This window comes from Haliotis rufescens, unplaced genomic scaffold (genome assembly GCF_023055435.1).
Source record: "Haliotis rufescens isolate VD_foot unplaced genomic scaffold, xgHalRufe1.0.p SCAF_22, whole genome shotgun sequence".
Lineage (NCBI taxonomy): Eukaryota > Metazoa > Mollusca > Gastropoda > Lepetellida > Haliotidae > Haliotis > Haliotis rufescens.
Genome location: NW_025963913.1, coordinates 5,770,442 through 5,797,343, shown reverse-complemented (window position 1 = coordinate 5,797,343; position 26,902 = coordinate 5,770,442). Strand labels below are relative to the sequence as shown.

The following is a 26,902-nucleotide window of genomic DNA, read 5'->3' as shown; positions in this document are numbered from 1 at the left end:
CCACGCTGAGCACTAAGGTGTCGTTACACTGTGCGCCATGTTGAGAACTACGGCGTCGTTACGCTTTGCGCCATGTTGAGCACTACGATGTCGTTACACTGTGCGCCATGTTGAGCACTACGGTGTCGTTAAACTTTGCGCCACGCGGAGCACTACGGTGACGTTACACTGTGCGCCATGTTGAGCACTACGGTGTTGTTAAGCTGTGCGCCATGTTGAGCACTACGGTGTTGTTAAGCTGTGCACCATGTTGAGCACTACGGTGTTGTTAAGCTGTGCGCCATGTTGAGAGCTACGGCGTCGTTACATTGTGTGCCATGTTAAGAACTAAGGTGTCACGGTACGAATGCCGGAGAACGTTTCAGTCGTAGAAGTAGTAGTAGTAGAAGTAGTAGTAGTAGTAGTAGTAGTAGTAGTAGTAGTAGTAGTAGTAGTAGTAGTAGTAGTAGTGGTAGAAGTGGAAGTCGTAGTCGTAGTCGTTGTAGTAGTAGTGTAGTATATGAAGAGTCAGCAGTCTCGCAGTTGAATATTTTATTGACCATTGATCGTATGTACAATTATCTTCGTTGCAAGCTTGATGTATACATGTGAGACAGATACTCCCAGCGGTTAACCCTTTTCCGTCATCTCCATAACAAAGTAAACACAGACGATAAAAGAGGAATTCAGATACAATATAATGTGTTAATATTCACAAAGTAATACTTGTAGAAGACTGGTCACTCTTGTTATGGGGTGTTTAGTGTCACTCACATTCGTGTTCAGTCCACACCGGTTTATAACTGTAACACTAATCCAAACATAAGAAGCGACAAATGTGTCGGTTGCTTCAAGTGTTTTTAACTCTGACGTTATTGAAGAACATGCCACCCGCCTCACAGATAGGAGCCAGACAACAGTTCACGCATGTTCCGAAGAACTTCTGGGCGCAGCCAAGGTTGATCATCCAGATCCTCAAGCAAGGAGTAATCTGCCACACATGTTGGAAAGTGATCTCGGCGAACTCACACCCCCAACACATGGCCAGGGGACAGCCATAGAGGACGGAGTACATGGCATAGCAGCAGTTCCTCCACCCAGTGAAACAACTGTAGGACAGACTCCACACACAGTTAATGCTGTGAGCACCTTCTGGCTCAGCAAGCACGTCTTCAAAACAAACCTGGAAAAGAGTCGCATTTTAAAAATTAAATTCCCGAGACCTGAGTCTTCCAGACTATAAATGTGTCAATGAACTTGCTTTATATGCAGTCATTGTGGCATTTTTTCCGAAAAAGGTGTGTGTACTTTCCTTTCGCATGTTATGAAATATCGTATGTAAAATTATGGATCGTTAAAATACATTTCGAAAGCATTTGAGGGACTGACCATTTAGTATTCAGGACAGTGCCTGAGCTTTTTGTTGGAGAAAGAATATGTTTTCAATCACCACTTCAAAACAAACAATTGTTTGGGTTTCTTTGAAGAAAGAGCAAAATATTTCTTGGTGGCCCCACAATAGGACAGTGAATATTTAGAGGGGAATACATGTCAGTGTATTAGTATGTCGATATGCATGTCAAAAAAGGAAAAAGATATCACGGGTTAGTAACAATGGCTCGTGTGTTCAAAGGGCAATCTGGTCTCTACACCTATACAACCACAACATCAATCAAAATCATTTCATGGTGCTTTCCCTTTATTAAAGACCAGCCGTGTAACTGCTCCGGTCATTTGATTAAGTACTATCGATGTCTTCAATTGAAGAACTGATATGAAGTCATTTGAATTGCAATAGGTAAGCGTATATTGTTCAGACAACATTCTAAGTTATATTCACTCGCGTGTTCCTAGAGTTCTCATAATTATACAAGATCAACGGACACATTCTTTGGAAAAAGTACCGTATAAATCAATTGTTATTGTTCGTGAATTAAGTTGGTATGTTTACCTTATGCTAAGCATAATTCCTGCTGCTTACACTTGTATGTTGATCCATTCAGGCCCTTCTTCTCTTGCAATGTGCAGTTCTTTAATGTGCACATTGTGACATGTCATAATAATATTGAAGAATTTCAAGATTTTATTCAGATATGATGTATTTATACAATGACCTGTCCACGTTTGCATAGTTTATTTGTACATGATATATGAAACGCGTTTTCCATTTGGATCCATAATTGTTTTGCTTGTTTTTTTCACAACTGTACCAACAATACGAAATTACAAAAATAACAATTTAACGAAAATATGCAGTATTCCGTGTATCATGGGTTAGATTGGCATATTATTCTAATCATTGTTGAGGATATTTTTACATCACACGAGGGTAGTGTACGAGTTCCGTGAGTGCATCTCTCTTCATGTAGCAGGGGATACAAGCCGATCTCCATCTTTACATAACACAATAGGAAAACAGGTAAAAGAAAATATATAAATATATTATATACACTGCAGATACAGTTATCACAGAATCCACGAAACCGTACAGTGTCGAGATCACAATGATGAGGAGAGTTTACGAAAGTCCATAGAGAACTGGAGACAGAAAGTTATTTTGAGTCGTTCTGCATCTCTTTAGCCATTTTTGACTTGGATGTTGCTGAAGAACATGCCACACGCCTCACAGATAGGAGCCAGACAACAGTTCACGCATGTTCCGAAGAACTTCTGGGCGCAGCCAAGGTTGATCATCCAGATCCTCAAGCAGGGAGTAATCTGCCACACATGTTGGAAAGTGATGACGGCGAACTCACATCCCCAACACATGGCCAGGGGACAGCCACAGAAGATGGAGAGGACATTGTAGCAACAGCCCTTCCACAGGTTGAAGCATGTGTAGGACAACTTCCAGACGCAGTCAATACTATGGGCGCCTTCAGGCTCGGCGATCACATCCTCAAACAACACCTGAAAGGTAGAATCATGGGATTAAATGACCTACTTAATACTTTGATGTCTTGGGGATTTCACATTCATGATGGTATGTAGAAGTAGAATGAAGTACCATGTGTTCGTGGAACACTGTGGCACGTGCAAGAATCCCAACTCCTGAACCACACGGAGCCATCGTCAACTCACCAGAGCTGATATGCATAAGAGCTTTACGTTTAAGATTCACATTATATTAAAGGATGACATAATAATAGGTAATATTATATTATTATACATATTTTTTATGGATATATAAAGTTTTGAAATGGATAATACTTACAATGTGATTTACCCATTCAATCATGAGGTATTGTCTTGTCCAAGGTATTTTCTTATGCCAGCACACGATGATGCGTAAACTATAGTAATCATGGTGGCATTATTCTACAAAAACTGCTGTCATGTCATCAGTACTCGTTATCTACAGGGGTCGTGGGGAGGCCTAGGGCATCAAGCGTTCGCTCTTAACGTAAAGACCAAGGTTCGACATAGTGTAAACCCCATTTCTGGTGTCCCCCGCCCAGATATTGCTGAAATATTGCTGAAAGCGGCATAAAACCTAACTCACTCACTAACTCATTACCCATGAAATGATTAGAAAAGGTTCAGTTTTCTTATTCAACAAGCAATGCGTATTCGTGATAATCATGCTGTCATAGTGGGTTAAGTTACAATATATACCTACGTCAATCAACGCTCAGGGTCATCTAGACTCACATTCTGCTTTGTTTATGGGCTTCTATGGGGACGTATAACAATACTATTCATTATTCAGCAAACTTACACGAAGTCTTACCCTATTATACTCCAGCACGCAAGAGGTGCAAGATCTACATGGTGATTCCACGTTTGTGTTTAGCAGAGGGACGTTACTAAGGCTTTCTCGACGCAAGCGACAAGATCCTAATCATTTATTCATTCCATGAAGGATTTTAACTTAATTACGGTTTGTTTTACATCCTGGTAACCACTGATTGAAAAACTCAAATATGTCAATGCATAGGAATCACATATTCGCTTGAAAACTCAATGCTATATTTTCTCTGATATGTTCGTATGGACATGTGGATTATTTTCTTATCTGTAGTGAACTATTTAATCCACTGTATAATAAGAACTATTATACACATAACCCATTAAGAAAGAATGACTTTATCTTGCAAATCTATTAATGTTAAGAGGCATTATTTGTTACTTGATGAGACAAAAGATGTTACCAACATTTCATCATTCTAATGAAATGGTAAATGTAAATACTTTCGCTCATATTCTTCTAATTTGTACGTGAACTTTTGAAAGCATTCAACTTTGAATTTGAAAATATGATAAGACATTAATCGTTTATCGGTAATGTATCATTAAGTAAAGTACACATGAGTAGAGTTGATTGTGTCTTCAGATTTATCATCACTTCAAATTTCAACACTTAATTCAACCATACATATTCGTGAACCCAAGTATGTTGCCCCTTGAAACGAGCGGCTGTTAACACACAACAGAGACATACATCAAAGCACACTGTTTGATTGGAATTCTGGAGGTTGGTGAGTAAAAAGTGGTTATCCATAAAGATGTATGTTTTCTTTTATACATAAAAGCATTTCTTACCTTGACATGGTCATTCAAGTTGTTAGGGTCACGGTTGTCCATGTCAAGGGAGTCAGCCATCTTGAAGCCTTGTCGTTGAGATATCTCGAACCAGATCCGAACTGTGCCAAAAGGTTTGCCGAATGGCAGGTTGTTTCAGCAGTACAAATTTATATATTTGTTGGTATCTAAGCTGCAGAGAAACAACTTTGCATGACACGCTACCTGATTGGATAGATAGGACACGCCGCCATGGCGACGACCTCGCGTGCTCATCTCGACAAGAACAAGCGCCAACTCATTCCAGCGGATAATAAATCATGTAAATTGTATTCACAATAACAATGCCGAAATAAGTGTTTGGGCAACATTTTAGAACGTATTTGGGTGTGTAGTTACTGTGTAAGGTACAATAAGCTTCATTTTCAAAAGAGTAGATCTCGAGATGATAAGATTACACAATGAAGCCTAATGTCGTTAACGACTTCCCCTGTTTGGTATGAGTAACTGCTGGAACCACGCAACATCAACACAAGAGCTAAAAATACACTCCACACAGCTTTTCTTCTTTAAGCGTAACAATATGGTCAATATCGATATAAAGTTAGTTAGTAGCCATTGGGCGTTAAAGTGTAAAATATGAAATTGCCTTTCTGATATAAGATTTTAAGTGTTAAGGGACACTTTTCAGGTCAATCTGTTAAACATAAATACAACCTAATTAATTTCGAAAAAATACATTTTTGAAATGTAATGTGATTTTAAAAAGAAATTGTCTGGTACTGTTTAGATTATGTTTTGCGGACAAGATTTACTGCATTAAACTATTTCATAAATGATAAAATCAGGGATGTTTTCAATTACAATAACAGTTTGTTGCCGTAGACAACCAAAGGTCGGTAAATCAGTCAGCGGCCGACCCTCTCAAAGTCCCTGGTCATTGTAGTTAATAGAAGACTCATGGTTCGTTCTTTGTGGTAACGTACAGTCTGTTGAGGAGTTTATCCTCTTAATCGAGCTGCCCTGAGATGTGCCAATGATAACGTTTTTCCACATGGCCAGATACTGTGAAGATTAATATTTCCATACACACACCTACGCTGATACTCGGTGGGTGGATATTACACACAAGTGTAACGTTACACTCATGAGCTTAGGTCGGCCCTGGTCTACTTTGTGACTGAACGAACTTTGATTTCTCATAAAATGTATTATTACCTACAAACACGGACGGCGAAACGTTTGTAACTTTGGACAAAGTGATAATGGACGCCAAATGTACTGGCTGCTTGTAATTACAGCATTCTCATAAAATGCCCTTGGAGTTTCTCTGAAAAATAATGCGTGTCTTTCAGAAGGTGTACATCATATTGATCAGTTATGTTGCAAACAAACTGTATATTATTGCGTGAAACCTCGCTAGTGCGGACTCCGTTAATCTGGACACCTCACCCGACTTCTGGACGATTACATCTGGAAATGCTGACATGTATACAAAGGGACATTACTCCGTCACCATGATTCGTTAATCCGGAAATTTGTTAATCCGCATGGGATCCGTTATAATGCAGGTGACTAATATGATTAATTCCATCATTTAGTCACTAGCATTGAACGAGTTTGGTGCCAGACATTTATTTTGAGTTTGGTGTTTAGTCTGAAAGTTACATCCTTACAGGCATACTGCGGCTCGAGCGAGATACTGACGAAGTTCTACCAACTTATCAAATAAAGATTCATTTCATTGAAACATTCATTTTTTGGCTACAGTGAAACTTTGACCACACGAAATGTCTCGAATTATCTCATTTAAGTCGATTAAACTTTATGGTCCCGGCTGAATTGGTATCGGTACTATGCTTTCATATTGGTACTCATATTGTCTCGAACAGCGGATAGCTCGTCAGATAATTGACGGGACTTCAGTTGATGGGTTTTCACTGTCTGTTCATGAAATAGAGTTAGCCCCTATTTACCCTTATTCTAATTCTATATCATATATTGGCAGAGTCCTTCTGAACTTCAAAGGGGACACGAGTGACACGAGTGGTGTTGTGCGGTGTTGTGTCCCTTAGCCGTGCCAGGATGCACGGATACCCTAAGAAGTATTTCTCATTACGTGTCTAATAACAACCCAAACACACTAAATTAAGTCTTTCCTTTGAGAAAATTTATTTCTGTTAATATTTGAATATGCAAACGATCATATGGTATAACCAGAAATTATTAAGAATTTTAAGGATATGTTTAAGTGCATATCTAGTATATAAAAAAACACTGACCAGCTATCAAGTGCTTGATTTCATTCAAGAGAGACAACTCAGTTAATCCCATTTCATTAGTTTGTCAAGAGTTATTCCCCTTTGTTTACTTGCTAGCAGACGTCATTTTCAGTGATCCTCAGTATGGATGATTTAGAGAAGAGGGGGTTGATTTTAGAGTATTATAACAAGGACATCAGATCAGCTGAAGTGATTTCAAGTAGAACAGGCATCCCTTTGTCCACTGTTTATCGTGTTTTGAAAAATATTGAAAGTGAAGATGGCATTGAGCAAAAGAGAGGCGCAGGTTGGCCAAGAATAGTGACAGTCGGTGACAGGAGGGGTCTCGGTATTCTTGTTTCTAAAAACAAACGAAGGAGATAGGAAAACTTAAGACTGGATATGATTGATAGAGGAACTGTGGCTGTCTGTAAGGAGACAATTAGAACTGAGCTGCATGCACTAGGTTGGGAGAAAAGTCGAGGAATTCCATCACCGATCATGAAACCAGAACAAAAGGAGCGAAGGTTGAACTGGTGCTTAGAGCATAACTTTTAACTTAAATTTTAACTGGGACAGTGTGATTTTCTCAGATGAAAGTTCTATGTGGCTGTTTCCTAATACACTAAAATTCTGGACCAAACAAACTGAAAAACCTTTGTATCAGCGCCCAAAGTACAGTCCAAAATTCCACTGTGTGGTGGCATATCTGTGTTAGAGCAACGCCCCTGAGTGTATTTGAAGGGAATATGAACAGTGAGCGGTACACAGATATTCTCGAGGGACATTTTCTTCCATCTGCTCAAGTATTCTTGGATTTTCCAGCCAGACAACGACCCAAAACATCGTTCAAAGCATTCTCAGGCCTGGTTTCGGACCCAAAATATGACATTATTAGATTGGCCAAGCTACAGCCCTGACCTAAATCCAATAGAAAATGTTTGGGGGCTTATGAAGGAAAGTGTCAATTAAAAAAATCTGACAAATATTGCTGAAATGAAAGAAGAGTTGGTCCGATATTGGGACAGCATGAACCACGACTTTCTAACTACTTGGATCAGTAGTATGCCCCACCACCTTGAAGCCTGCATTGCTGCCCATGGTGACTTGACAAAATACTAAGTGTTCACCTGTCTTTGAAGCTGGAGTTATGTTGTACTAATATTCACATTTAATACGTGAGTAATGAGTGAATTTATTTTTTTTAAATTACAATCTTTTAATTCTCAATAATTTCTGGTCATTTTGTATCTTGTTAATTTTATAGCGATAATGCCTCGCCGAGCGGGACGAGTCAATCAGACGCCATCTTGTTACTGTCACGTGATTTCGAGCCCCTCCATTACAGTCAAGTTAAAAATAGATGCAGAACATGATCAGTCACAAGACATTTTAGACAGGAAGTTTACAACAGCCACAGGGGCTTGTAACGCGAAAAATAGCAGCTACAAGATCTGTGGTCACATCCAGTGTAAGTATACTATATACATGGAAAGGGGTGTAACGAGGTCAACTCACAAAGTTCGTTCGAGCACGAATTCAACAATGTCCACTGTAAATACACCTTTAAAATTTACACTCATTTCAAGCCAATACATTTAGCTACACAAAGAGGCATAGATGAAGAAAATCGAAGCCGTACGTTTGGAGTGAGTGAGTTGGGTTTAACGCGTGTCAGCTTAATGCGGGAGGAAAGCCCGAAGTGATGCAGGTCTTAGACGTTTACTACTTCGCTGAAACCCATGAGCACGGGTATGGTGCTGACAAACCTAGAAACATAATCCGGGCGAACCGGGATTCGAACCCACAATCATAGGTTTCTGGCGTGCCCAAGGGACGCAACTCTGCACAGCGAATCGGGTCGCCATAGACGACTGGGCCACCCTTGCCCACTCCGTACGTTTGGAGCTAGCGTCTTCAGAAGCTGAAAATATCGTGATTTTTCCCTGTTCAGAATTTGTACCGCTAACATACCTTTTTCTTGTTTATTGGATCGTGTACAGAAATACCACGGGCCAAAACATGTTCAATCGATAGCACCTGCCAGCCCGCCCATCGTCATTCTTTGCGCGACACATAAACCTGATGGTATAATGAGTTTACGTACATTTATTCGTCTAAACAAGCCTCTTGCCGTGCCCTGTCAACCATAGACGACATTGGCCTTAACATACCCCGCATTGAACAAAAGCCAGCGATCTGATTGGCTATAAATATTTTTTTCCTCTACATCGTCTGCTAAAATGAATGGTGCGACGTTTTTCAGTTTGTTTGATTGTTTACCAGCTTGAGAGGAATACCCGGGGTGATGCAGGTCTCAGAAGTTCACTTCTGTGAGGAAACCCAGGATGATGCTGACTAAACTATAATCAGAAAAAATTGAGATTTGAACCCATGGTCCTAGGATTCTGGCACACCCAAGGGACGTAAATCTACATAGTGAATATTTTGTAGTATAGACACTGTACTCTTGTGTGTGTTCTTTACCACTCTTCTGTGTATTCTGCTACTTCAACGTGAGATATAGATTATCAGGGTCACTCTGGGAAGCCAAGCCAGATTCCTGGCACGCCCACGGTACCGAACTTTGCACAGTGAAATGTGGCGCCTTAGACAACTGTGCCTACTGCAACTCTCCGAGTATGATTTGTTTGTTTGTTTGTCTGTTTGTTTAACGTCGCACATAGCAATATTCCAGCTATATGACGGCGGTCTGTAAATAATTGAAACAGTACAGTGATTGACATCATGAGCATCGATCTACGCATTTAGGATGCGATGACATCAACCAAGTCAGCAAGCCTGGCCACCCGATCCCGTTAGTCGCCTCTTACGATAAGTATGGTTGCTGAAGACCTATTCTAACCCGGATCGTCTAGGGTCTGGTTCATATGATGGAGTGGAGAGGTGGGGGGTACCTTGTGGTGAAAGGGTTCGCTTGTCACGCAGAGGGTTCCATTCCCAACATATTTACAATGCGTGAAGTCCACTTCTGGTTTCCGATGTCATCCGCAACAATATAACTTGAATATGGCTAAAAGTGGTTTAAAACCCAACTCATTCAATTTTATTCAATATGACGGACTATTTGCAACAAAGTCGTGCAGCTTTAGAAACAATAGGTTGCAGAGCCACACCTGCTAAATTCCATATTTCTTAATCAGCAACGATATGATCTCTTTTCCCTGTAATCAATAGACCAATTGCATAATATATACACAGACAATTAGAAGGCACGGCGGGCACTGCTGTATGGGATAAGGGCGGTAGACAACGCGAAGTACGTCGCGTGTCTTACTCTGGGGAAACAGCCAGATCAGCATACATCAGACAGGAGACTGTGGTCCAACTGTACATCCGTATTACCTGGGTAGGGACATGCCCTGGCGGCACCACGATAAGGTTTGGTTACATGTGAATGGCGTGTTGCTATCTATAGCAACGATATGTTATATTTATGAAGGACTTTTGATTCTATAGATGGCCTAAGGTATCTGCCATGGCATTAACCTTTTGTCAGATCTATTCTGTGAAATGCTGTCTTGTTGTATGGACTTCCAGGTTTGAGAAAATCTAAATCAACTCACGACATTCGTGAAGCCTGCGACGGATTTCAATCAAATGTTTCTTTACGAGAGTAATTAATGAACAAACATGCATATCAGAATAACTATTAGTATATTCATCTCTACATGTCTGTAGTTTCATCCAGTGTGATATACGGTCTTCTGTACAATCGGCACATTAAAACGTTTCTGTAACACAATTCACACTACAAGTAGTACATGTAGACGATTGTTTTGTGGTAACACAGGGAAATTAGGGAAACGATACTATATATAGCACGAGTTAACATAAGTCCCATGTGTAGGACGATATTTGTTTAGATGGCTTTAAGATACCAACATATGGTTCTGTTTGTTCACGACTGTGCAATTGAATATATAATTCAAGTACAAGTAACATAAAACAATATATTTATAGACTCTAGACTCAATGTTTTATACCTAACGGTAATGTACTTCATGTATAGACACATTTTGTTTAAAGATTATAATTAATGTTCATATAATGTATATTAATCAATACTTTTCTGAACCACCGGAATTAATAATGTAGAAAAAGAATTCCCGAACATTTCCGTCGCGTATTTAGGCATTATAACCTCGGATAATATCACCATGGAACGGCTGAGTAATGACGAATAAAACAGACAAGCGCACTGTGTGTGCACGCTAATCCCTTTTCAACAAAGAAAATCGAGATTAAGAACAAAATGACGATAAGTTATATTAACGTAAATTTGTTTGGTTTGTAACAGAGTTGAGGGTCCATTTGACCTGATTATATGGTGCTAGAGAGACCAACCAATACCCAACAAAAAACCTTACCAATATCCAACGAAATTTCTACGTTGTTTCATTATTGATGTTGATTCAACGTGGACATTTTGACATCATTTCAACATTCAAAAATCAATGCAATTTCAAAGACATTTATTCAACACTGATTTAACATTGTGCTGCTGGGATGCTGACAGGTTCCAACATTGATGTGACTGCTGGGATGCTGACAGGTTTCAACATTGATGTGACTGCTGGGATGCTGACAGCTTTCCACATTGATGTGGGATGCTGACAGGTTTCAACATTGATGTGAGATCCTGACAGGTTTCAATATTGATGTGGCCTGTTGGGATGCTGACATGTTTCAACATTGATGTGGGATGCTGACAGGTTTCAACATTGATGTGACTGCTGGGATGCTGACAGGTTTCAACATTGATGTGACTGCTGGGATGCTGACAGGTTTCAACATTGTTGTGACTACTGGGATGCTGACATGATTCAACATTGATGTGACTGCTGGGATGCTGACAGGTTTCAACATATGTGACTGCTGGGATGCTGACAGGTTTCAACATTGTTGTGACTGCTGGGATGTTGACATGATTCAACATTGATGTGACTACTGGGATGCTGGCATGATTCAACATTGATGTGGGATGCTGACAGGTTTGAACATTGATGTGACATGCTGACAGGTTTCAACATTGATGTGACTGCTGGGATGCTGACAGGTTTCAACATTGATGTGACTGCTGGGATGCTGACAGCTTTCCACATTGATGTGGGATGCTGACAGGTTTCAACATTGATGTGAGATCCTGACAGGTTTCAACATTGTTGTGCCTGCTGGTATGTTGACAGGTTTCAACATTGGTGTGCCTGCTGGGATGCTGACAGGTTTCAACATTGTTGTGCCTGCTGGGTGCTGACAGGTTTCAAATTGGTGTCCCTGCTGGGATATTGACAGGTTTCAACATTGATGTGACTACTGGGATGCTGACAGGTTTCAACACTGGTGTGACTACTGGGATGCTGACAGGTTTCAACATTGTTGTGCCTGCTGGGATGCTGACAGGTTTCAACATTGATGTGCCTGCTGGGTGCTGTGAAGTTTCAACATTGGTGTGACTACTGGGATGCTGACAGGTTTCAACATTGTTGTGCCTGCTGGGGTGCTGACAGGTTTCAACATTTATGTGACTGCTGGGATGCTGACATGTTTCAACATTGATGTGACTACTGGGATGCTGACAGGTTTCAACATTGTTGTGCCTGCTGGGATGCTGACAGGTTTCAACATTGTTGTGCCTGCTGGGGTGCTGACAGGTTTCAACATTTATGTGACTGCTGGGATGCTGACAGGTTTCAACATTGATGTGACTGCTGGGATGCTGACAGGTTTCAACATTGATGTGCCTGCTGGGATGCTGACAGGTTTCAACATTGATGTGCCTGCTGGGATGCTGACAGGTTTCAACATTGTTGCGCCTGCTCGGGTGCTGACAGGTTTCAATATTGATGTGCCTGCTGGGATGCTGACAGGTTTCATCGTTGATGTGCCTGCTGGGATGCTGACAGGTTTCAACATTGATGTGGGATGCTGACAGGTTTCAACATTGATGTTCCTGCTGGGTGCTGACAGGTTTCAACAAAGTGATACACGTCTGAGACCTGCATCACTTCGGGGGGTTTTCCACATTCACTTGACACGCCGTGATATAACTTTTATTACAGTTTTTCAAAGCGGCATTAAACCAAACTTGCTCACTCACGCATTCACTTTCTCGATATCTTCCTTATTTTTTATATGTAATTACATGAGATTTAATTATTGTATGAAGACAATTTATTAAGCTATGGTGACCTATTTGTATCCTGTTGCCATGACAATGGCATATTTTCCATTAATATAACCTGCTTTCCAGGGAATTTCTGCAGAATACCTGTTTCCTATACAAGCTGCAGCTAATGTCATCGTTTGTCTTCTGCTGTTCTAAAATCGATCAGCACTGGGGGCTACGATTATACTGACGCCGCTCATCTTTTGTCTGTTCAAGGACAGAGGAGAGATGGTGGAATTAGCAGCAGCTAAAGGAGGGGCCCGTACAGAAAAGGGGAAAAGAGAACAGTCTTCAATGGCCTCTGGTTTATACTGGTCAGAATGACGGACTTTGCTGTCCACTCTTAATGCACAACAATACTTTAGGTACAAATTATCATCAAGGTAAATATAATACGGATGGAAAAAATAAGGGAACTCATATTTCATGATGTCATGAATATAGGAACATCCCCACTATCGACGGCTAATTGCAAACACACCACTGCAGTTAGTGCGACCAAAGGCACAAGGAGACTCACATGCGCGTGTAAATCATGTGTCAACGACGTGGTACATAGAAAAACTGCACATGTGCATCGTCAACATCAGACATGGTGACCGCACGGTCCGAGATCGACTGAAATCGGCGGGCCTCAAGAGTCGTCGTCAAGCGGTCGGCATCAGAATGGCCAATGCGCACAGACGTTTACGTTTAGAGAGGGTATGGCGGTGTGGCGTCCGAGAATTACGTCATTGGCATCGTGCCATGTTCAGCAAGAGTACAGCTAGGTTCCTTCTGGACCATTCAGATGGTCGGCTCGCGTTTGTCGATGGGTCCATGAATGACACATGTCATCAAACCAGTTGGTGTGGGGTGTGTGATGCTGTTGGGATCAACAACAGGACTGACTCCATTCGCCTTGACGGTATGGTCACTGGTATCCGTTACCGTGACGAGGTGTTTGAGTGACTCCGTTTTCCAAGAGCTATCTTCAGAAGCCGAGACGTATCTAGCCAGTTGTGAAGAGTCTTGGGGATCACACGTTACCAACATTCAGTATTGTGACACCTCAGTTTCACTGTGTTTGTTTGTTGTTTAAACCCGCACTCAGCAATATTCCAGCGTTATGACTGCGGTCTGTAAATAATCTGGAGTCTGGACCAGACAATCTAGTGATCATGAGCATATATTGTGATTGACATTTCAGCTTTCCGTATTTGGCATTTCAATAATGATATTTCACTTATGGGGTGCGATACCGGATTTAAGATCCGGGGTAGAACATGTCTTCAGCAACCCATGCTTGCCGTAAAAGCCAACTATGCTTGTCGTAAGAGGCGACTTACGGGATCGGGTGGTCACGCTCGCTGACTTCGTTGATGCATGTTATCGAATCCCAATTGCGTGGAAAGATGCTCATGGTGTCAATCACTGGATTTTCTGGTCCAGACTCGATTATTTACAGACAGCCGCACTCAGATGGACTATTGCTGAGTGCGACGTTAAACAACAAACAAACAAGAAACAAATCAAAAGAATTCACTGCTGCACGGAATTTGAAAGCTATGTTAGAAACGATCATTTTACATGCGCTTCCCCAAACACCTATCAGAAGGCAGAAACAACGAGAAATTGTGTATGTGGCAGTGCATTTTGCATTTGTTATTATCTTCAATATGCATTGTTATTCAAAAACCGATTTATTGATTTTCAAAAACTTTTTAAAAAAGTCATGCCTTTCAAGCAAGACATCTGTGGACATAAAGTGTGGATGGTTGTGATTCCCGCGAAGAGTGGATTTTTGGTAGCACAAATTGTGCGGTGTGTCTCATTATGTGAAGAAAGAACGGGAACACACAGTTTACATTGTTTGTGGGTACTGGGGACAGTTGGGTAACCTGAGGCGTAATGTTTGGTAGTGATGTCAAACGTGGATGAAAGTATAATTGTTAATCATGATCTATTATGGCATAATAACAAACAAAGATATTAACGAAACATTTTGTGATAACATTTTGGTCAGCACAAGAACCTCATGAAACACGATTTGTAAGCAAACCAAGTTGTCACACATACTGTTTCTTTTCACTAACTGAACAAAGAATAAGCTGTATTCCAAGTTTATTATATTCCTAAATGTTTCTTAATAGTACCCGATACTGCATAATATTGAACTACTGAGTCGGGTGTGAATAACATATATCAACAAATATATGACTAATTTAAAAAAAGGATTTAAGAAACAATTTCTCTCGGAAAATACTGATAAAGCCTTTTGTCGAGGGATTACAAGAAAACAATTGTTTAATAAACATGCTGGAAACAAATTGTCGTGCCCCTAGTATTCAGTCTTTAATAAGAGTTCCAGGCCCCGGAATAATAAAGTGCCTTCCCCTAAGGATACACACGGACATGAAAACCAACACAGCGTTGACAGATGTCGAAGTTTATTGCACTAGTTCTCAGGTCTATCTCACAAAATGTCCAAGCGATGTCCGAAGTCACACCATTTGGGTCAGGAAACAACACATGACAACGATAGTAGCGATGGGGTGTCTTATTCATTGCCAGTGATGATATTCTGTTTCCGGGTCATAATTGGTCTCCAGCAACCCATGCTTGTCGTAAGAGGCGACTAACGGGATCGGGTGGTCAAACTCGCTAACATGGTTGATACATGTCATCGTATCATGTATTTACATCATTTAGATTATTTATAGACCGCAGTCATAAAGCTGGATTTTGTTGAGTGCAGGGTTAAACAACAAACACGAACAACCAAAACATATTGTGTTTAGTCTAAGTAAGAATGGTACTGCTATAAACTGTATGGTTGTATTAAGATGAGAGACCGATTGTTCAAGTCTTTTTTTAATAAAACCAATCTGTTTGCCTTTCTGTCTGCTAATAACCAGTGACGTGATCGGCATTCATCACCAATAATAGTTCAGACCTTGTTCCAAAACAATAGTAGTTTCAGAAGTTACCACAAAATAATTCCTGACAACAATTACTATTCAAAACTCGCTTATGGCGGAATATTGTTTTTTTCATATTTGGTCATCTCCCCGAGACAAGGGAGTTAACTGACTGTAAAAATCCCGTTTCCACTCTTGCCGAACTAGGCAGTAATTATATAGGTATATTTTGGCTGGACTAACGAGTCTCTGCAAAGCCCAATCAAAATCGCGATAAGAAATCAACATCCGGTTCGTAAACTGCCGTGCAGATTTCGGGACATTCAGACTTAGTTAGGCAAACGTGTAAATTATACTTATACAGTCAGCTAACTCCCCTGCCTCGGAAAGATGACATTTGGTTGGGTAAACTAAACATACATATAGAAAAACATGGTAGCAATCAGATAACAATAAAAAATATTGATAAGAAAATATGTATGTAGGGTAAAAGTGTAAATCCCAGTGAACTGTGCTATGTCCTTTATATGTGTTGCATTGCTGTAGTCCAAGATGACATGGTGTGATCAACATATTGCTAATATCAGAGTGACAATGTCGAGAAATGCCATTTCATAACCGTATTCAAATATCAGAGACGATGGTGTATGCAGGATGTCGTTGTTTTCGAGGTTGCCACTATGGTCTATTGTTTCCGAAATGCGTGGAATATCATGCCACAACCCTCACAACAGGGGTCCAAGACACAGTGGACGCACATCCCGTAGAATTTCTTGATACAGCCACAGTTTAGTTCCAGGAACTTGAACATTGGCGTGACGATCCAGACGTGTGCGAATGCGACGACGGCAAATTCACAACCCCATCGAGCAGCTATGCAGATTCCATAGAAAAACGCGAGAAGGTTGTAGATGCAACTCTTCCAGCAGTTGAAACACCTGAAGGAGTTGACCCACACACAGTCCAAGCTGTGGATGCCCTCTGGCTCAGCCAATATATCCTCGAAGGCGACCTGAAAAAGCACGGTGAAAGTGAATATCTTGGAATCAGGTAGGGTTGAATGTGTGTAGAAGTATTTATCAAATCGCACTCTATGAATATTTTCCCACACATTTAAGGATCATATTCTTCACCTTAATCAATGTTTTCTGAAATGGCATTTTTATACGTCTCTTATTCATAATATGTTTTGGTAATATATATGATAAAGACGTACATAAAGTGTATACGTCTGGGATCATTGCTTTTGTTTGGATTGCCACCAGTGGGGAGGATAAGCTCCCCTTTCCGCGAACACCTGGTATATTCACTGTTTGATAGTGATTCATAAACACATGCTTATGATATAGTCTGAATCCTACATTTTCTTATGATTAAGTTTTTTCGCTACTTTTTTAACAAAGTGTTCCAGAAAATGTATGAAAACGTATTTTGACACAGGCTTTCCCAAAAATGCTTTGAAGAAAACAAAGGGGGAAAAAATGTTCGGCACTTCCAGAGGAAAAGTCTTGATGCAGTGATTTAAAGAATATCATTTCTGTAACAATATTCCCATTATCCAGTATCATTAAATTTGTGTTTAGTTTTTAATTTCAAAAGCTTATCTCAAAATAAAAGGGTGCATCAAGGTGCAAGAAAATGTCGACGTGCACTTTGTTAATTCGACTGCAACTTTAATGATCTAGCCATTTAATATACGTGTGTGAGTCCTTTATGAGATCTCTTCCAACGTACATGTATAATGCAATAGCGTGTGGTCATAAATGATAAAACACCGAATCGAAGAAAAGGTCTATTTCTTGTCCAAAATACAACTTAATGACGTCATATTGTAGTATTGCATTACTATGACGTCATATAGCTACAACGCTAGATCACACGCTTACTCCTGTTCCCGGTTGCCAAAGGGTTTGATGTTTTGACTGTACATTCAGTGAAATTATTTATGAATGTTTTCAAAAGGGTTTGATTTAGGCACTGACACCTCATGCTAACACGTATGCCAGTCAGTGATCAGGAAGCACTCAGACAACCAATTCAAATTTAGACATGAAGGCTCTAACTGGAAAGAGCAAATATATCTTTTTTGTGTATATAGATAATCGCATTTGCAGTAAGAGTAGTGATGGCATTTCATGGTGACGTCAAGGGAAAAATCAATGAGACACCATGCCGCTGTATAAAAATACGCCACTCGGACACAGTATACTGATTCCGAGCCCACCAGTTCTTGTTTTACCCCATCAATGCCGAGTACCGGGCGAGGTAACACAAAGTGCCATCCTTTAACGTCTTTAACTTGATCTAGCCATGGGATAAAACAACCGACCTCGCTTTCTCCTGGCAAACGCCCTATCCACTACCCCCACACAGGCGGTTAACATTTGATAGTAAGTCAATTTGCATATTATCATGAGATGTTATACCAGAATGCCTTACCGTGATGTGATTATTAATTCCATTGGGGTCACGATCTTCCAGGTCTAATATATCGTCCATATCGTTTGTTCGAAAGTTCTGGTAATAGCCAATGCACTGAGATATCCATTAACTGGTCATTGTTGTGTTCGGACCTATTTATCAACAGCCTCCATGGCTACCACAAACAAAAACTCCGTCTCTTAGTGATTAACTTCTTGTGGAGTTGGTTAAGGGTATTTGGGATTAGCCCTTACGTAACAAGCCGGTTGTTTTCTATGCTAACGAAGTGGCACAAATGAATTCAGGATTATACAAAGGGACTGGTTTCACACTAATTGTCAGGTTTTAACATGTACGTGTTTGTCGACATAAACACCTCACACTTTCACGATATCCATATGGTCAGCTATTTATCCGTTGAATTTTCACAAATTTTCACTAATTTTCCATTCATATTATTTTCAGCACTTTTGTGCAGTCTGTTTCGGCAAATACTGTTTATTCTCTGTCTTTGACGTTATAAGTTAATTAGCATTAGTATAGCTGGTTAACGTTCTGTGAGGGGCGGCAGGGTAGCCGTAGTGTTGAAGCTTTGTCTTATCACGCCCGAAAGAGTTTCCATGGGTATAATTTGTGAAGCCTATGGATATTGATCTTGTTGGTCTACTGCCGAAGTCGGCGTAAAAATCTACTGTTTCCCTGATGTGGAGGCGTCCTAAATACTATCTGAATGCAATCCCTCAGACAGACGGGTTGTGGCAGTCTTCAATTGAATTTTATATGGTCCGTGACAAATCCTCATTGATAAGAAAGATCAAAGTTGTATGCTATAGAACTGTTCACGGGATTTTCATCCCAAATGGCCGCATTATGCTGCAGTGAGGGTGAATGGTGTTTAACGCCACGGACATCATTGGTCAGCCTATATCACGGCGGCCCGAAACAGTCGAATGTGGACTCGAGAAACCCGTGGTTGATATCGTGAACAACGATCCACGGGGGTAACGATCATTTAGGAGTTATATTACCAGGCGATGTTTGTTATGCCTAAATTTACATCTTTCAACACAGTAATCATGGTTCCATAGCTATAATAGTTACTGTAGGTGTACAATGTAATTTAATAAATTGAATTAAAATTAGGAAATATTCTTTAATGTGTTTATTCACGTGTTTAAAGTTTACTCCGCACTATCATCATGGAACTAACAGCACTTAAGGACAACTTTTGCGAGGAGGGCAAACTCGATATTTCGCAGAACAATCCTTCACATGGGTACATAGTATGTTTGTTTGGCACAGTTGTCTCCCGCGGTTGAAGACTATGCTACTTATATTTTAGGGAAACAATATTCTTTCTTAAACATTTGGAATATAAATCACAGACTTCACATCAGGTGTCTAAGCAACACCCTTCGCTGTACACCCTCTTCACGCAGCCACGGTACCACATCCACCACACCAGGAACATTGATACGTGACATCTTCAAGAGGCATGTAAGTAGATACAGATAAAGATTAAATGAACTTTGACAGCAATGTTTGAGACTGTGGTACATGTACATGTATATATTATCACATTTCGTGTTATGTACCCAACTCGTCATGTGAGTTTGGTTTAACCCAGCTCTCTCTCTCTCTCTCTCTCTCTCTCTCTCTCTCTCTCTCTCTCTCTCTCTCTCTCTCTCTCTCTGATGAAGGAGATGCCTGCTTTATTTCACGATAAATCATTGTTCAATCATGACGTCATTTCCTAAGATTCAAATATGCGCTCGCAACTTGATGACGTCATATATTGGATGACGGTTTTTTTTTAGAGGGAAGTGTCCACTACGTTGTTCCGCATAGATGTAGCTGGGCTACGCAGATAAACGCAGTGGCTGAATGATCGCATACAAACGTGGGAGACATATGACAATCGATTGTGAGAACACCTGTTCGTAAAAGGGACTTGTCCGAGTGTGTGAGTGAGTGAGTGAGTATGGTTTTACGCCGCTTTTAGCAATATTCCAGCAATATCACGGCGGGGGACACCAGAAATGGGCTTCACACAGTGTACCCATGTCGGGAATCGAACCCGGGTCTTCGGCGTGACGAGCGAACGCTTTAACCACAAGGCTACCCGACCGTCCCGGACTTGCCCGACATTTCCGAGGTCGGATTCTATTCAGGGAGTCATCATTTTTTACATTTGGGTAAATATTTTTAAAGCTTGTACATTTTATCAACCTCCTTAAAGAGGCTGTACATAATGTTGATATCACATACAAAAAATAAACGATAAAACAATGCTGCGCCCCTCATGGTTTATTGTCCCTACGGTGTTTTATTGTACGATAAACAACTCCCACTCGTCGTTTCTTAAATAATAGTTAAAAAAGAACTTATTACACCGTTTAGTAAAAACAGTGTGACACACAAGCTCGTATGATAATTTCTAAATGTAGCAACACACAAATAGAGCATTTGCTGTATGTGAGTACGTCTTTGACTAGGCTTTATACCGGTTTTTGTGACCAGACCCGCGAAAATCCGAAGTGGAAAAGGTCTTCAGCAACCCATGCTGGTCGTGAAAGGCGACTATGCTTGTCGAAATAGGCGACGAACGGGATCGGGATGTCAGGCTCGAAGACTTGGTTGAAGCATGTCATCTTATCCCAGTTGCGTGGATCGATGGTCATGATGTCAATCACTTGATTGTCTGGTTCAGACTCGATTATTTACAGACCGACGTCATAAAGCTGGAATATTGCTGAGTGCGGCTTTAAACAACAAACAAACAGCACATAAATGTCACAATAAGGGGATATCAACTATGGCTTCACGTGTTAAACGATCCCGGATCTTCGGCGTGATGAGCCAGTGCTTTTACCACCAGGCTACCCTACCACCCACTGTATCATGCATAATTCTGTGAATAGTAATTGCGAATTGAATTCTGTGTTGTTGGTATTGCATGAACATAAACCACCATTATCTAAATTTCGCTTAATGACTGGCAAAACAAGGTTGTCCTGCTAAACAGTCGTTGTGTGTATCAGGCACAAATGGCCACCAAGCAAGCTTCCAGGCACTGGTTACTGAGACCTGCGTCACGTTGGATCGGAGTGATAAAAGTGAAATAATGTTCAACGCAGATCTAAACTCACTCACTCACTCACTCACTCACATAATTGAAATAATGTTCAACGCAGATCTAATCCACCTCACTCACTTACTTAAACTTTAACCTTTGTTATTGCGCTATTGGGAAATCACCATCTTCGAGAAATGTTTTATATAAAAAACAAATACAGCAGAAAAAAGCATTCATTTTTTTAGAATTTATTTTCATATTTTATTCTTCCAGGTACCATGTCATCAGATAGCTTTATGTATATAGATTTGTTTAGATTTGTAAATACAGATATTATGATTACTAATTTTATTCAGTAATCAAAATTTTCTTTTAAATCTTCAGCTGTTTACATGCATGAATGGTATGCCACAGCCTTCACAGCAGAAACTAAAGTGTTTTTATGTGTACTTAATGTAAGGGAAAACATAGGGATATTCCAAATGGCAATACGACCATGTCGAAAATACCAGCTCAGAACCATTTTCAAATATCAGAGATGGTCGTTTATGTACGTTATTGTTGTTTTCAAGGTTGCCACTATGGTCTATTGTTTCTGAAATGCATGGAATATCATGCCACAACCCTCACAGCATGGGTCCAAGACACAGTGGACGCACATTCCGTAGAACTTCTTGATACAGCCACAGTTTAGTTCCATGTACTTGAACATTGGCGTGACGATCCAGACGTGTGCGAATGCGACGACGGCAAATTCACAACCCCATCGAGCAGCTATGCAGATTCCATAGAAAAACGCGAGAAGGTTGTAGATGCAACTCTTCCAGCAGTTGAAACACCTGAAGGAGTTGACCCACACACAGTCCAAGCTGTGGATGCCCTCTGGCTCAGCCAATATATCCTCGAAGGTGACCTGTAGTGAGAAATGTAATAATATTTACCAAAAATTAAATCTCTGATTTCTTTTTGCTTTGGTGTAAAATTACATTCCAGATCAATTATACAACAATATTTTTAAACGATCATTGCCAATCAGTTGCATATATATTCATATTAAATATGAAATATTATATTCGAAACAAATCTGTTTAATCAAACTTGCTCTTGACGCAAGCAACCAGTAAAGTGTAAATAAATAAATCAATGATGAATATTCATCTCTTATGCCTGATCTTCTTGAATGTAAGTGTTTGGTAATGAAACCCATTCTCATTAACCGGGTAAGGATAATGTCTTTTATTGCAAACTGTATACAGTAAACTACGTTTATACCGAACATGCTTATAACGCACTGGCGCATATAACGAACTTTGGGTCCCGCCTACATGCTGTATATATGCTGTATATATGCTAAAAACGAACTTCGGTTATAAGGAACAGAATTAGTTGTCCTTTAGCGTTCGTTATAACCGTATTTTACTGTATTCAGGTATGCGCCTCATTGTCTAATACATCATGTACTTACATATATATGCAATTCAAATATCAGTTCAATTGTGGTTACAATAAGTTGTGAAGCGTATATGTCATTATGATATACTATTATAATTATGTTGAAGTGTGCTTGACCGTGAGTTGTCACCAATAAAACCAAATCGCACAGATCAGTAAATGCGTGTTTTCATTGATGATAATGCTCTAGCTTTCCTATTACCAGTGGTAATAGTCATACCTCCAAGAAAGTGCTATTTTTCTTACAAGTTAAGTTTGTATGTCGTACACCTGATTACTCAAACCATTTCTATATTCATTGCTTACTGCATTCTACGTATTAAACCTCTTCGTAAGGTTACAGGTAGTCTTACAGTTCATTACCTGGATATGGTCGTTGATGTTGTTGGGATCCCTGTTTGTCAAATCAATGTCCATGGCTGAGCTAGGTATGTGGTCAACTCCGAGGTATGTGATCAGCTGATGACCTTATTTTGTGACCAAAGACTTTATATTCATCCATGTTAGCAACTGTATCCAAGGACGCAAATCTAATCCCTGCATAGTTACAAATGAGCACCTTGTAAACATTCAGAGGATCATTACATAACAGATAAACTGAGTATTGTGCTCGCGACGGGGCGCTTAATGCCCAGTTACAAGCAGGTTATTTCACATACGGACCCCTGAAGATCCAGGTAGAGAATAGGTCTTCATCAATCCATGCTTGCCGTCAGAGACGACATTGCTTGTCGTAAGAGGCGATTAACGGGATCGGGAGGTCAGGCTCGCTGACTTGGTTGAAACATGTCATCGTATCCCAAGTGTGTCGATCGATGCGCATGATGTCAATCACTGGTGCAGACACGATTATTTACAGACCGTCGTCATATATCTGGAATATTGCTGAGTGCGGCGTTGAACATGAAACAAACAAACAAACAAACAAACAGATTTCACTTACTGTAGTTATGTGTTTGTTGAATGTGTCACCAAAATACAAAATTAATCGATCTAGGAATTTGTTCAAATACAACACAATAGGCCAAGCATTAGAATCCGCTATCTGGTTGTGTCAGATTTTTGTATAATGTAAATTTATGGAAGTAATAAATTCGCAGAGGTTGTCCAGTAAAAGTGCATATGTTGTATCAGAAACAGAAACAGAGTATTCTCTCCAGACCACCGGCAGTGGTACAAAAGAATAAGCATGTACACACAAAAATATTAATATGTGACAAGATGACAGTATGTGATGGGTGGATATAGTTTCTTTTCCATTTGTGTTGTTCAAATATTTCATCGATAAATCTCGACAGGTTTTTAAGATCAATAGCTTTTTGACAGGACAATAACCTCTTAAATGTATACAAATTAGACCATTTACTCTGGTAAGCAATAAGTTAGTATACACGTCTATGTTTTAACAGAGCCTCGCATCTAAACAGATAATGAAATTAGTCTGCAACTGAAGGAGAGTTGCACAGTTCACATACACGATTTTCTTCTTTACATTATTCCAACGGCCGGTTTCAATTGATAAGTTATGGTTATATGTTCTGGATTTTAGGATTGGAATATACATATCTGTTGTCATTTAGATGTATCTATCAAATGTTGTGTTTTCTGTCAGATACCGATAAATGTAACCTTTACTGCTCAATGCCATGATGCATCTCCTTTCTTGTACGAACTGACCCTGTAATAGCTCGCCTACCTCAGCCACCAGCCATGTAGTATTACAGGTGATAGGGTTGTAGAATACGTGTGTAAGTCCACAGTTATTTAATATAGGTTTGATCCATACTAGCGAGGTATTACTCATATCAAGATTCCGTTTAACAAAGTGATAAATCATTTGTGAAAGTTTCTTGTCACACGTAGGTGTTGCGAGGTTATGCCAGACGTTTTGTTTGTTTGTTGTTTCACGCCGCACTCAGCAGCAGTATTCCAGCTATATGACGGCGGTCTGTAAATAATCGAGTCTGGACCAGACAATCCAGTGATTGACATCATGAACATCCATCCACGCAATCGATGGCATGCATCAACCAAGTCAGCGAGCCTGACCACCCGATTCCGTTAATCGCCTCTTACGGCAAGCAGAGTCGCTTTTTACGGCAAGCGCCGGTTGCTGGGGACCTATTCTACCCCGGATCTTCACGGGTCTCCAGAAGTTAATTACACTTTTTCAGATAGTTATGTGTAGAGGTTACCTGCATTATTCCCCATTAACCATAAAATTTGGAGTTGGTGCTCTTAATCTAGTAGCACATTTTAGAAATTTTAAATGAAAACGCTCAATAATTTGTAACTTTTCGTATCCCCATATTTCTGAACCATGTACAAAGATAGATGATATCATAGAATCAAAAGCCGAGATAAGGTAATCGAGAGGTTAATTAATATTTCTTGCAGAAGACAGAACACAGCTTTCTTGTCATTAAAGGTAATAGATTTGATTGCGCTTGTCATCCTTCGATTTCTATGGAATGTTATGCCCACATCGTTATCTACTATCTCGAGATGTTTTCCAACAAACAAGAACTGGAGTTTACTTCGTTTAGCAGGACCACTGCCAAATATAATTATAATTTCCGTTCACATTTTCGTGAAAAGTTCACATCTAATTTCCATTTCGTGCAGTATATTCTAAACGAGTCAAGAGTTTTCTGTATGTCAGCGGGGCATCGACTAAATAAGACTGCATCAGCATACAGTAAAATTTTAAATTGTAATAATAAGGTTGCACCATAACCAAGCTTGCAATCAACATTTACATCAAGACAGTTATGTTCTAATAGCGATTGCTCGAGGTTATTAATAGACAATTAAAATAGTAATTGGGGAAAACGTTCTCCTTGTCTTACTCGGGAAAGACTTTGGAAAAATCTGATGTTTCCTTTTGTTACTACAACACATGATTTATTACCGCTGTACAATTTGTTAATTAGAATGATACATTTACCTCTGACGCCACTTTTCAAATTTTCAAAGACCTATTCTCCACACTTTGTCAAAAGCCTTGGTGAAATCTATAAAAGCACAATACAACTTTTGTTTAATATGCCTAAGGCTCTGCATTAACATATTGATGATAGACATGGTGTCTACTGTTGAGAAGTGTTTCCTAAATCCAGTTTTTGCGGGAGACAGGATGTTATTGTTATCAGTGAAAAATGACAATCGTGTATGAAGTGTACTGGGAAACAATTTCCCTTATCAACTCAAAATTGTGATAGGTCTGTAAGAGATCTAGTGCTCATAAAATGTCTCCATATCGGGCTCAATATTATTCCCCTCTCTCTTATTCTTGTTGAGAGCGTTCCAAATTTCACTTGGACTATGGCTGTAAATAAATTGCATAAATCGTTCTATGTTTCTTTATATGTTTGTCTTCGTATTTCCGCCTCGGGGCGGTCGGGTAGCCTAGTGGTTAAAGCGTTCGCTCGTCACGCCGAAGTCCCAGGTTCGATTCCCGACATGGGTAGAATGTGTGAAGCCCATTTCTGGTGTCCCCCGCTGTGATATTGCTGGAATATTGTTAAAAGCGGCGTAAAACCATACTCACTCACTCTTATATGCCTCAGACTGCTCTCGGAAAAGCATTCTAGTTTCAATTGTGTTAGTTTTCTTAAATTTCTTTTTTAGCCTCACGGAAGTAATTCCCTTATTTTTTGTTTACATTCGTGACCGAACCAAGGTCCTGCTTTCTCTTAGTGAGAGCCTCCGCATCACACTGGTAACAAGGTCTCATCCCGAATGATGCACGTGGAGCGTCGACAAGCACATGTGCGATTTCGCTTGTTATTTCATTCACGGCGCTTGTGTCAGCGACTCCCAAACACGATGACCTTGCTAGTTTGACAAGACAACACGGGTTCTATCGATATTATCAAAATATATCGGGCTTTTAGTATTCTCAAATCTTTTGGGCTCAAGTTCACTTACCGAGTTATTTTTGCCCGTTTCTGTATTGAGGTTTTGATTTTCAGGACATTTTGATTGATCTAGAGGAACCTTATTGGGCGGTGTACATCTGAAAACAATGAGCAGTAACGTTTGATTTCAAAACCTTTAAATAGATGATGAAACATTGTCGATGAGATTACATAATCGATCA

At 40.0% G+C, this 26,902-nt stretch overlaps 3 protein-coding genes across 4 annotated transcripts; all 3 read right to left on the bottom strand.

The window, feature by feature from the left end:
* Positions 1-516: 516 nt before the first annotated feature.
* LOC124136269 (caveolin-1-like) lies at positions 517-4,673 on the bottom strand. Of its 2 annotated transcripts, none has more exons than XM_046502139.2 (2): positions 4,522-4,661; positions 517-1,162 (listed from the first exon to the last, which is right to left on the bottom strand). In XM_046502139.2, the coding sequence occupies exons 1-2, from the start codon at positions 4,579-4,581 to the stop codon at positions 830-832; spliced, it is 393 nt and encodes a 130-aa protein (XP_046358095.1). In that variant the 5' UTR covers positions 4,582-4,661; the 3' UTR covers positions 517-829. The 2 variants fall into 2 exon arrangements, with proteins under 2 accessions (XP_046358095.1, XP_046358094.1); XM_046502138.1 differs by lacking the exon at positions 517-1,162 and adding an exon at positions 2,050-2,889 and having other exon boundaries at positions 4,522-4,673.
* A 10,690-nt stretch (positions 4,674-15,363) lies between these two features.
* Positions 15,364-18,427, bottom strand: LOC124136387 (caveolin-1-like). The gene is made up of 2 exons (XM_046502315.2): positions 18,291-18,427; positions 15,364-16,863 (listed from the first exon to the last, which is right to left on the bottom strand). Exons 1-2 carry the CDS (start codon positions 18,348-18,350, stop codon positions 16,537-16,539), a joined length of 387 nt encoding a protein of 128 aa, XP_046358271.2. The 5' UTR covers positions 18,351-18,427; the 3' UTR covers positions 15,364-16,536.
* Positions 18,428-21,580: 3,153 nt separating this feature from the next.
* Positions 21,581-23,309, bottom strand: LOC124136388 (caveolin-1-like). Its single transcript, XM_046502316.2, has 2 exons — positions 23,164-23,309; positions 21,581-22,261 (listed from the first exon to the last, which is right to left on the bottom strand). The coding sequence occupies exons 1-2, from the start codon at positions 23,215-23,217 to the stop codon at positions 21,935-21,937; spliced, it is 381 nt and encodes a 126-aa protein (XP_046358272.1). The 5' UTR covers positions 23,218-23,309; the 3' UTR covers positions 21,581-21,934.
* Between the last annotated feature and the right edge of the window lie 3,593 nt (positions 23,310-26,902).